Source organism: Cynoglossus semilaevis, chromosome 12, assembly GCF_000523025.1.
Source record: "Cynoglossus semilaevis isolate Cse_v1.0 chromosome 12, Cse_v1.0, whole genome shotgun sequence".
NCBI lineage: Eukaryota > Metazoa > Chordata > Actinopteri > Pleuronectiformes > Cynoglossidae > Cynoglossus > Cynoglossus semilaevis.
Genome location: NC_024318.1, coordinates 10831666 through 10843899, shown reverse-complemented (window position 1 = coordinate 10843899; position 12234 = coordinate 10831666). Strand labels below are relative to the sequence as shown.

The following is a 12234-nucleotide window of genomic DNA, read 5'->3' as shown; positions in this document are numbered from 1 at the left end:
TATACTTATTTCTAGCTCAGTATTTGGCTTCTGCTTAAATATTGCAGACATATTTAACCATTTTTGGCAACTTTTAAATCATATGTGACATCAAAGTGTTTCTGCCATTGCTTGGAGTCTTTTTGGTAAATACTTTGTTGTTTTTAAATCAAATTAGCATTTCTGGCAAACGTAAGGAAAAAAAGTAAATTGTGAAGATATTGCTGTGAACACTTTATTTACTTATTTTTAGCATTAGCTCTAGCTATTTAGATTTAACTTTTAATTTTAACTAACATTTAACCACATTTTTTCTCAGTGTTAGCTCTCTAATGAGCTTTACTTTATCTTTAAAACAAGTTAGGTTTAAAACTAAAGTAAACCAAACTAAGTAGTACAACTACTGTTACTGCAAATATAAATTTGACTAGCCTGTTGCCTTGCACAACATATATATATGATTTTATATATATATGTATGTATGTATGTATGTTATAAGGTCTATGATGTGATGATGGGTACAAAAACACTAGTATTTAAAATTGTAATATAACATCAGCTTGTGTTTTAAGCCGCTGACTACCATTGAACTAAACTTGTTGACGTTCTGCCTACAGAACACGGAGAAGTCCAAAGACTGGTACAAGACCATGTTCAAACAGATCCACAGAATCCCTGGTGTGTGAGCTCTTCATCTTTCTTGCTCTTTGCTCGTTTGATCATTTCTGTCATGTTGGTGTCCAAAGCCTGTGTATGTTCCACTTGTGTTTGTGTGTTATGTCACGTTGTGTTTCTCCATCACTGTGCTCAGAGCCTATTGAGGAAAACCCTTACCGCCCCACCTACATTTTCCCTGAGAACTATGACATTCACATGAAATCAAGAGGTATCCGATGAAAGCAACCACTCTCTCTCTCTAGAGTCACTAATATGCAGTCGCCCCAGACCCTTTCAAGTACTTCATTAACATACTACCAAAACCATATATACCACCACATGTAACACCTTGAGTATTTGAAAGGGTTTGATCTTCTTTTTTGTCTTTTCTCTCCACATTCTGGAGAATCTTATTAGTGCACTGCAAGTTTCATGATCGTCCTGATCTAACGTGTCTAATAGGATTGTACTCATATAGCACATTCCAAACAACAGGCACCACATGTTTTTTTAACATGCAATATAAAGTATAACTTTAAGTATAGCATCCGTTACACTAGTGCTATTACATTTCTTTAAAAGACAATAAATATATGAGCAAATATTTACTTGTGAACTATTTATGAAGTGTGAAATGCAAGTGAAAACAGTGATTATTGCCTTTAACTTATTGGACATTGGACATAAAGTTATACACTACAGTATATAGTTTGTAAATGTACTAATGGACTGATGGACACACTGTGACAAAGACATGTTAAAAAGGACTTTGCATGAAGCCTTGCAGTGTCATTACATTTATAGTAATTTCTCACAGCTTTATTTTGGCTTTTTTTTTTGTCCCCTTTAACCAACCAGTAGAATAAACTGAAGGCATTGTTTCGTAAATACATTGTTTGCTAATGGAAAAATTAAACAAGGATTCTATGAGAAACTATGAGAGAAGACATCAATAATAAATATGATAATGTCTCAATTATGAGGTAAAAATCATAAATATGAGCTAATGAAAATCTGTCTATATGGAGGCCTTATTTGATTTGCATTAAGAAAGGTTCTTTGCTGTGTGGGATTGCTGTGTTTTCTCAAACTTTCTAGTGTATTACTGATGACTTTGCTAGTTTCTATACAGCTGTCCACTCGTCTCGTCATGAGAATTCTGCAGTAACTGTGGTGTTTGCATTAGTTACCTCGACTGCTATAGATTTGATTGCTTGTTTAGCACTGTCCAGTGTTAGACTGTAGGCCAACCCCTTGAGTAGAACATGGGAATATATTACTTTATATTTATGATGTTACACCTCAAGATAAGAGCTATATCTGCTTAACTTCATGTCAATTCATTTTTAGAATATTTTAATCAAAGATGTGTTTTGGGTTTTTTTTGTTGCATAAATTGTTGTCACCACTAGATGATGCTGCAGTCCTACATTGCGGATAGGAGTTCTGTTCAGGTTGCAGGCTGCATTGAGTTTGTTGTTGATCTGAGATTTGTTGATTAGGGTGTGATGGTTTAGGTTTTTGGATCTGCTCAGTCCAGTGGTGTTGGACAGATTTGTGTGCACCAAGAGCTGCCAGACCACTTACTCTGGTTTATGGTCTTAACCCATCAAAAATAATCTCTGATGACTTCCATGTGTTCTTTCGCGTTGCAGTACAACTAATATGACTCTGCTATAAGTTATATAACTTCTACAGAGTTCCGTACTCTGTGGGGTGACTACAGTCTTTACAGGGCATTACTTATTCATGTCCTCCTCGCTGGTCGATGCTCGGATCCCTTTTTAGCTCAGTAATGCTTCCTGTAAACTGCTTTCACACACTTTGATTTCTTTTAATGGAAGGTGTGAAGCACACGCAGGAAATAAAAGGACGTAGAGCACTTTAAATAATTTAGTGTTGTGGTTTATTCATGACTTCTCACAGTGATTCATATTAAAGACTAAAATTATATTTTTCCATGGCTTCTCTCTAGATGATGGCCACACGCCTTTTAGTTATCTAGAAGATGGTGAGTTTAACTCTATGTCTTCATTAGCATAAAATAATGTTTATATATTGCTTTTTTCAAAATATTTATAGGGCCTGAATACTTCTAAATATGTGCATGTTTCCAGTCAGAACAGTTCCTCGCTCAAAGAGTGACGCTGAGGTTGTTTCAAGAGCCCGGACTCTGCCGGTGCCAACAAGGTCCTCATCTCTCAAGCCTTCATCCCAAAGGTCAGTCTCCTCCTCCATCTGCGCTCGTCCTCACTTTGATATTTGAACAAAGTGACAATGCAGTTTGTCTTTGACTGTAAGTAAAAGAGCTGTTTTTCTTGGTAACAAGTGAATGTCTGGGACAGTTTTACACTCATTGGCCACTTCAGCTGCTCTGTACTAGGCCCACAGTCACTCATAACTCTTCAGTGAAAGCAGGACATGTATGACAGCATTTCAAGGAGCACACCAACCTCACCGACCACGCGCACACACACATGTCATCACTGACATTGCATGATCTTCTTTTGTAAAAGTGAGTGATGGGGTGATGAAAGAGGACAGGTGATGGAGGATAAACTGTTTTCCACTAGAGCTGTGATGACACGTGCTGGACTGACCTTCTGAATCTGACGACCAGTGCTGCTGGACGTTGGATACGTGTGTGCATACATGTCTAAGTTGAGCCCATGAGCCTTATTTTGGTTAATTAAGAGAATAGACTGTATAAAAAAAATGGACAGAGCAATTACCAGCATTTAGTTAAGACTGGAGTAGATCTTTATTATAAAAACATTTATCACAAATATTATATGTTAAATAATGTCCAAGAGATGAATATAATCAGATGAAAATTCTTTCAAAAAGCTATTTTAATATAATTGACAGCAAGGTCATTGTTTTGTAGGAATAATACTGGTTGTGATGGAAATGGTGACCCTGATCCTGTGATTCCACATGTGATTTGTCATATAAGGTGATACTTATCACTCTGTGACTATAGTTACTGTTTGCAGGTTTTATGTGGTCAGTCCTGCCTTTATTTTTTGAGAGGGTTCTAGTGAGAGTGAGACTTCAAGTCCCCTCTCAAAGACTTCCATGCCGTCGTCTGTGTTTGTCTCTGTTAAAAAAGATTCTCAGAGGAAACATCGAGGTGCTCTGTTTTTTATCAGTGGGTCCAATCTCGTTAACCTGATCAAATTACTGCTTTGACTTGAGCCTGGGTTGGATTTTCCATCATATCATTATTAGAGGAAGGAGAGGCAGCAGCAGAGACAAAACAGGGATAATGGGGACAGATGTCATGTTAACGTAAAAAAAACTCCATTGGTTGCTATGGAGACTACTTGATGAGGATTGGTTCTCTCCCATCTCTCACCCCTCCCTTCTCTGCCCCCTGCATCTCCACAGGAATGAGTGGGAGCCCCCAGATAAGAAGGTAGACACCAGGAAGTACCGTGCCGAGCCCAAGAGCATCTTTGAGTACGAGCCGGGGAAATCATCAGTGCTGAAGCTGGAGAGAACGGTATGTGAGCTGCCTGTGTGTGTGTCTGCTTCTGTCTCTTCATTTTTCTATGTGCATGTCGTGTTGAGCCCTGCCCACTCCTCATACACACACACCACGCTCCAACTGCCTTGTGCACACACCTCTGTGTCTGAGCTGCTGGATGGAAGCTACATCAGCAGATGTATGTGTAGCCTGATTGGCCATGTGCGCTACATTCCTAAAGGGTGTCTTGTTTCAGCGACAGATGATCCTGTTTGGCTGCAGGGGGAGTATCAGTTACAGGGATAGCCATTGTCTTCCTGTTTTCAATTTAAGGTTATTGGGCTGAATCGTCTCACTGAGGAAAGGATCCCTGTGTAGACATAAAACGGGGATCCTGTGTTTTTTCCTGCTCTTTGTTAAGTCACGTGCTCAAGCAATAGTCATTGTCCTCAGTGACAAAACGTTACATTTACTAGAGATGTGGCGGGAGCCGACGTCACATACAATACACAGCAGTGTTTACCCAAACACAGCACATTGTCTTGCGATTTCATAAGTCTGACAGGTTTTGTGGTATTTCCCTCTTACATAATAGATGACAGTAAGGGCGGTTGAGTACTGTGTTGATTATGTAATTACTGTTCCTGGATACTCGTTGCATTAAGCTAGTAGATGTTGTTAACCATCTGCTCAGATCCCAGCAGCAACAAACACACTCAGAGTTCACATCGGTTCACATCCAGGCTCAGTTAAATAAAGGACTGTTGTTTTGCAATTAAAAGCTGGGTTACTGCAGGTCAGTGACGATGTTGCTGTCGTCACTTTCAAATGACCTGTAAAAAAAAGGAGTCCTATTTTTAGAATCTTTTACGCCAATTTCAAATCGAGTGCTTTAAATATAACATCTGTTATAATAATATAATAATACTAGAAACACTCAAATGTTCCCCTAATGGGTCCACAGAGGTACTGCAGTGGCGTCATGAATTCTTTTTAATTAGGCCAGCACTCACTTTCATTTCTCTATTATAGAAAATATAAATTTGTACCTCGTATTCATGATTATTATGGGATTGACTGACAGTGGTGTAGATCAATGCAACATGAGTTGAACAAAAAGTGTTGTTTTTGCATACAAAATAACATTATTTTTATTTATACATGGTAATAACTAGAACATGATTTATACACAATTTGATAAAGTTTTTGACTAATATTTTTGACTGGTGTCCCCGTCCTATCACTCCATCAGTGATCCTAGGTTTGAATAACTATTAAAAAAAAAACACTCCTCTAAATCCTTGGAATTTAAGTTTATTTTTATAGATATACTCATAACAAGAATGTAATATGTCTTGACTTAACTTGTCACTTGTAAAAGCAGAGTCAGTTCTCTGCTGTTATTGCAGCTGCAGGACCAAAACATTTACATTTCCCTTTAAAACTCTAGTAGCTTCAAGTTGAAATTTTGAAAAAATATTATCAAAAGGACCTCTATAGCTCCTTTCTACAGTTGCTGTAAATAATGTCCTTAACTTATTATTATTATTATGCATATTCATTTTCACATCCATGACTAACTTCACTGCTAAACTATCTTCTCCTCAGGCAGATATAAGAGCGATATATGCACGGGGCACATGCATGACACGCAGATATGCTCTTAGATACACTCAGAGCAGAAGGAGGCATGCTGTATTCTACATTTTAGCTAAACAGACAGAAATGAACAGCTTGAAATGATATACTGGTCTTGTCATATATTAACATGTATGACTGGTCATTAATATTAATCTGAAAACCATAAACAGGCTTCAGTCTATTTGTGCATCCTCATGGGGAACACAGTCAGGTTAATGCTGGCTGGATGGCCACAGTATAATTACCCACACACGTGCAGTGTCAAATAGAAGTTCATCATCAGTTCATTTCATTGGGTGTGTGATTTCTGTGCTGTCTGAACTGTCTTCTCTTTGTCTCTCTCCTCCTCTTCTCGTTGCCATGCCCTCTGTAGAATCAGGATGTAAGTCCAGAAGATATAGATTTAGAGAATGAGCCTTGGTATAAATTCTTTTCAGAGATGGAGTTTGACAAAGCGGTAAGTGGTCACAGTTTTTAAAGTGACAGTATTTACTTTATATTTTGTATTTGCATGTTATAACATTCATGTTCCAATAATATGTAAACAAGCTGTCTGTCTATAAGAGCGTCCACTGTCTCTGTGTGTACCTCTTAGGAACTGTCCTTCCCATTGATTTTGCACACAGACTTGAAAAGATAAAACATTTATTTATTCATTCTTTTATGTTTATTATTGTCTCTATTCTCTACCACGTGTCAAATGTGTCAGCATTAAGGATGTTGTTTTTCTTTACATCCTTTGATTTATTTTATCACATTTTCCTTTGCTGCCACATATCAACTGATCCAAACAGCAGAAAATATATATATTATAAAATCTCTTCAGATTATATTTTCATAGTTTTAAAACTAAAAGGCTATTTTGGCGAGATTAATCTGTTGATCTTGTCTCCATATGGAGGCACACATGTTACTCAGCTCAGAACCATCTGTGCAGATAATTGATATTTAATATGGCTGCTTATTGATCAGGATTCATTGAGCTGTAGCAGAACAGCACATGGTATTATACTGTAGCTTCAGATGAAGAGAAGTATATATGCACTTTATTGGTTAGAAATGTGAATTAAAGTGTAGCAGTTTTCTCTGGGTTACCTCAACAACACATTTCAGCTAGCTGGGAGTGTATGGCCACTCCCAGCTAGTCTTCATATCACGAGCTAAAGGTCTATATCCGGTGAAGTCAATCGTCACTAGGAGAGCCTTCAGTCCAGGCAAGTACTGGGCTCCATGATAATCTCAACCCCTTAAAATAATAATTGCAGCCTGTCTGCTATCTCGTCGATTTGCCAAAATATCTACAGTGGTTTGGTGCAGGCATGTTGAAGCCGTATACAATGTCACGTTAAATCCCTGCCCACGATCTTAGATGGCACCAGACGACTGGAGCACTGACTACCCACAAACAGATGTTTGTTCCCTGCACTCTGTCAGCCAGGGTCACATCCACACACCCTGGATCATGTGAGGTGGCTCCGCTGACTACAACATGAGGTCATGTATTAGCGGTATCCAGCCACAACGGCAGAGTCTCCTGTTGCAGGTCAGCATATATGTGTTGGAGGTTTAGCTGCGGAGGCCGTCCAGTCTGTATCATGCTAGCCTGGATGTTTGCCAGAGGAGCTGAGCTTGACGACTGGCTACTGGTTAATGTCAAAGTCACTTCCAAAGCTGCATCTGGTATGTGCAGTATTTGACCTTAAGGCTCAGTCAGACACACTGACTCATTGAAGTGTGATTGACATACGTATCAGGGCTCACTTTTCATTACTGCAAGTAAGACACGGCTGAAAGTCATAAACTACTGCATTCAGGAGTTACAGCGAAATCTGGAACTGGCTCCTGTCGAGTTAGCTCTTGTTTGTATAAATAACTTAAGGAATGTTTTAGGAGGAACATTTTAGTGTTTGGAACATTCAGTTTAGATCTGAGACAGTGTCATCTTATGGTTTCCCACAGCTTAGTGGCTAGTTGTTAAACACACATCTTAACATCAGGAGTACTGGAAGTAGCCCACTGAAACTGAACAACATTTTTGAATATTTTTCTTTCTTTATCAGCTACTGCTAAGTTTTCATTCCTCCTTCAAGAGGAATCTTTACAACCCCTCAAGAGCCTTCAGCTAACCCAAACACCATAGGCTGTGAATGGTACTAAAAGCAGCTCCATATGTTTGTGAGCGTGCAGTCACACCAACTGTGTCCAGTCCTGATTCAAACCCTGTAGTCATTATCCTTTTGGTGTGGTTTGTTTTAGTCAGTGTGAACTTTGACCTCAAAGTCTAGTTCAGACCACACAACCACTCTTGTGGATCCAGTGTCTTTTGATGTACCAGTACTCTTTTTTTTACCACAGTGGTGAGAACTTTATCAGAGTCTGAAGTATTCTCTGATACATGAACCACTTGGCAGTTTGTCTAAGTCCCCTAAATTGAAAGATGAATAAATAAACCAATTACCTTATAACTGCTGTATTATAAATGAATGACTTTAGGGCCTCATGACTTGGTTATATGGTGTTGACTTTGTCCCAGTGATGGTGTTCAGGCTGTTTCCCACCCTTCTTCTACTACTGCTGTGATTGGCTTCTTCTCCCTCTTTGATCCCGAAAAGCATCAAGCAGTAGAAGATGAAGATGAATGGGACTTCACAGTACTCCGTAATTAAAATTCTCTGCTGCTTATTAAGTGGAACATCCTGTGCCATCCAACATGAACGCATTGATCAACAATTTTAAAGACTTCAATCATTTCATGACTTTCATGGCACACTTTTAGGTTTTGCCTTGTTGGACATAAACCAAACAAATCAAAAGTACAACAATTTCTTTTAAACCCTGGTGAGTCAGGAACTAGAACTATTGGCATTAACACAGCATGAGGAGCGGAGAAAATAATGATAATAATAATATTTTTTTCTTTATAGTTAACGTGACATCTTCCTAAGGCATATGCTAGTTCGTAAGAGAAGGTTTTCTATTAGTAATCTAGTAATTATATTTACTTGCAGATTTCTAAAACCAGCAATGTCTATTTCTGGGTCTTCCTTTCTACAACCATAGCCTGCAGTGAGGCCACCTACTGGTCATATACAATAGTGCGTGTGTTTGTGTGCGCACAATCACACGTAAAGCTTAATAGAAACCCATTTTTAGTCCCGTAGGAGTCTGAGAACATGTCCAGTGACAGTTACAGTCCATCACTCGCTCATCGATATACATGCACGATGAGTTAGAGCTGGAATTCCACACATAACTATGGTCAAGAAGAGACACAACCGCCAGAGTGACTCCATCTGTTGAGCATATGCTGACGAGAGCGGTGCTGCCACACTGTCTCATCACTGAGTTACATGGAGCCTTCCCCTCTACCACCTGACACAGTCTAAAGGAGGCAACTTCGTAAGCCTGCCAGCGCATTGTGCTTTCATATTTATCCTCTCTTATACACTTAACCCTTTACCTTTAAACATTTAGTGGAGATGAAGTGAGATACTGTGCATGGCTATAATGGGCCCTTTGCACCAGGCTAGCTGTTTGTTTTTATGTGAACACATCAACACAAATAAGGTGCTGGAAAGAATGGGAATCGTGTTACCATGACCTACTCATGATTGCTATTTTGAATATGAAAGCGGCACACAGGAGCCGGAGCCCTGAGCAGCTAAAGACACCTGTTAGGAAACACGCTCATGAAATTCTGCAGAAACCCAGTCATCAGTGTTCCACTGACTCACCAAGGCCTGTCTGTTCAGATCCAAATTCAGACATTTCCCACCATCACCACTTTAGGAGAGAAATGACATGTCCTGGGTGTGTGTTTATTGGCAACTCTGTTACATTTTAGCATCCCTCTTTATTTTGTTATCTCAAAAACTAAAGCTATGCAGTAATGTAGTGTTTAATGGTGTGATTTGGCAAAGTCTTCTGCTCAGTTCATGTGAAGGATTTCACATGAACTGATGCTCATCAGGCGTCTTGGAAAATACCCAGATTCAGATTTGACTTTGCTACTTCAGATTAGCCATCTATGGCAGTTTCCTGTTTACTTTCCACTCATGCTGTGACTGCGAATATCCGTCTGGGTCTAAGTATCTAGAGATTTGTCAAAAATCTTTAACTTCCTCTGCTGATGTCAGATTGAATGATCATACAAATGAGGCCAAAGGCCCAAGGAAGAGCTCAGGGTTATTGACACAGGAGTGTCCTCCAAGTCAACATGGAACATTTAGCTTTATAAATAGACCAGACTATGATGTTCTGTTCTTATGAAGCATTTATTCTGAAAGGTTATTAATGATAGTCCTGCCCCAGCAACAAAATGGAAAAGCATGTTGTGGTAAATGAGCTGTTGACAATGCTCCTTGTCTGGTCATTGGTGAGGGAAGTGCAGACTGGAGGGAGTGGGGAAGTGGATGTGGTATTAACCAGCGGGACGGGCTGACTGGGATGAGGATTGTGCAATCGTATTTGCAAACAACACTTGCGCTCTTATTCATAGCCCGTGTCAGGTCTGTTATTTTTACCTGCTGTGACGTCTGAAAGGAGGAAAGCAGCAGAAACAGCGAGCTAAATTTAGTCAACTCAAAACCATTCAAAACGTTGCCGTACCGACTGGCCACCCCTGTGTTTTGAACACTCTAGGTAAATGTGTTCTACTTAAGGTTGAGTTTGCAGAAACATACTCTCACTTATTACAGAACATGCAGCCCCTCTACTTCCTCTGCTGGTTGGTGATGGGAGGGGGCATAAACACAGTTTTATGGTATGTTTAAAAAAATGTAATCTAAGCCACATTTAATAGATTTTGTTTTTTGGACACACTTAGACTTAAGCTCTTAAGCTTCTAGAGCATTTGTGCGGAGTGGGAGTGAGGGCAGAGTGACCATATTTATATCAGTGCTTTAGCTTTGACTATAACTGTGCCTAAGTTATTTTTAAGATTCAAGACATACAAGAAAATCAAAGGCTTGGAAAAAAGGTAATCTTTTTGAAGGTAAAGAACAAATTTATTTAAACACAATGAACAGCAAAGGCTTTTAGCATAGGAGGATGCTATCTTAAAGTGGCACTGACTAACGTTTTAGCAGGAACATGGAAAGAAAAAAATAGCTACAGGGGCAGGTGGAATGACCATTTTATTAGTTCACACTAAACACATGCTCTGGCCACAATACTGATTTAACAACAGCTTGTCTGGTTTGCGTTATAACATGGCTCCTGAATAGGTCTTCTTTATACTTATACAGTAATCATCTTTAGCTACTGCAAACAAAGGCAAAAATACAAGTAAATGGCAGTGTTGCTGCAAATATATTATTATAAACCCAAATAAACGAATAAAATCAACTGAGGTAATTGTTTTTAAATACAGAATTCTATAATTCTGTATTTAAAATCAAAAAGTGAATTCCTGCATATTATTTTTTTTAAGTTTTAAAGCATCTGTACTCACGTTCTGATAACAGTTGTTTTATTTACATTTTTCTTTTTTTCTTTTTCACTTCATGACTCATAACTGTACTTGTCATTTACTGAAAGTTTACTCTGTCTTTTACTAATGTGTGTGTGTCTGTCTGTCTGTGTGTATGTGTGTGTAATTCGGCCTGCTTGTACCACCAGCTGGTTAATTGTTCGCGGGTTCGGTCCACTGGTAATGAGAGTGACTCAATGCCAGACAGAAGCAACAGCTCATTGGCTGAGTCAGTGACAGCCCCCCTCCCTGCATGGGCGCCCCCTGACCAATGCACGCCCACACAACCCCACTCACCCACGCTCCCTCCCTCCCTCCCTCCCAACTCTCCTCACTGCCGCTTGTTTTCTCCAGCCTGCATGCAGGGCAAAACACACGCTTACTCCTTCCACGCCAAGCCTAGTCCAAAGGAGCTAAGAACCCTCGGCCACTGAAGACAGAGAGCCGGAGCAGCGAGAGATCGACACAGAGGAAAAACAGAGAGAATCTGACCAAAGCTAATGGTCCTGCCTCTGTTCTAGCTGGAGGAGACCTTCCTGTGGATTTATCAATGACTTCTTTGTTTGGTTTGTTGCAGAGTACCCCCTCTTTCACTCCCCTGGACTCAACCTCCAACCTGCAGCAGTAGTAAGTCCATGCTTCTTCTTAAATGTCTACTTGGTTTAACTTTTGCTTCCTTTCTTTTAGAATGTAGATGATAATTTTGGGTTTGTTGTGAGAATAAACATCAGTGAGCAGATGTCTCCACTCTACACAGCTCTCCCGCCTACAGCAGGAGGACTCCTGCTTCCTGAGGAGATCCTGTTAATAAGGCAAAAAGCTACCAGAACAGTGTGTCCTGTGTTGGCGCCTCTAGGGGGGTCAGTGGTTGTAGTACAGACACACTGCTGCTATGTGGTGATTTATTTAAAGACAGCAACCTGGATGTCACTGGGATAGAGGGAAGTCACCCAGCTGCTGCATAACTCAAAAACCGTTATCTCTTTCTGAATGGGTGTGTGTGTGTGTGTGTGTGTGT

General features: G+C 39.7%; 1 protein-coding gene across 11 annotated transcripts in view; it reads left to right on the top strand.

The window, feature by feature from the left end:
- sorbs1 (sorbin and SH3 domain containing 1) overlaps positions 1 to 12234 on the top strand; it is a 42357-nt gene that overhangs the window by 15545 nt on the left and 14578 nt on the right. For 7 of the 11 annotated variants that reach the window (XM_025060801.1, XM_025060797.1, XM_025060796.1 and 4 more), the window contains 7 exons: positions 597 to 657; positions 791 to 865; positions 2612 to 2647; positions 2754 to 2856; positions 4027 to 4141; positions 6120 to 6203; positions 11794 to 11843. In XM_025060801.1, coding sequence (XP_024916569.1) covers positions 597 to 657; positions 791 to 865; positions 2612 to 2647; positions 2754 to 2856; positions 4027 to 4141; positions 6120 to 6203; positions 11794 to 11843 — 524 coding nt within the window. The remainder of the gene's footprint in view (positions 1 to 596; positions 658 to 790; positions 866 to 2611; positions 2648 to 2753; positions 2857 to 4026; positions 4142 to 6119; positions 6204 to 11793; positions 11844 to 12234) is intronic. The other 4 variants (XM_025060798.1, XM_025060802.1, XM_025060803.1 and 1 more) reach the window with 4 other exon arrangements.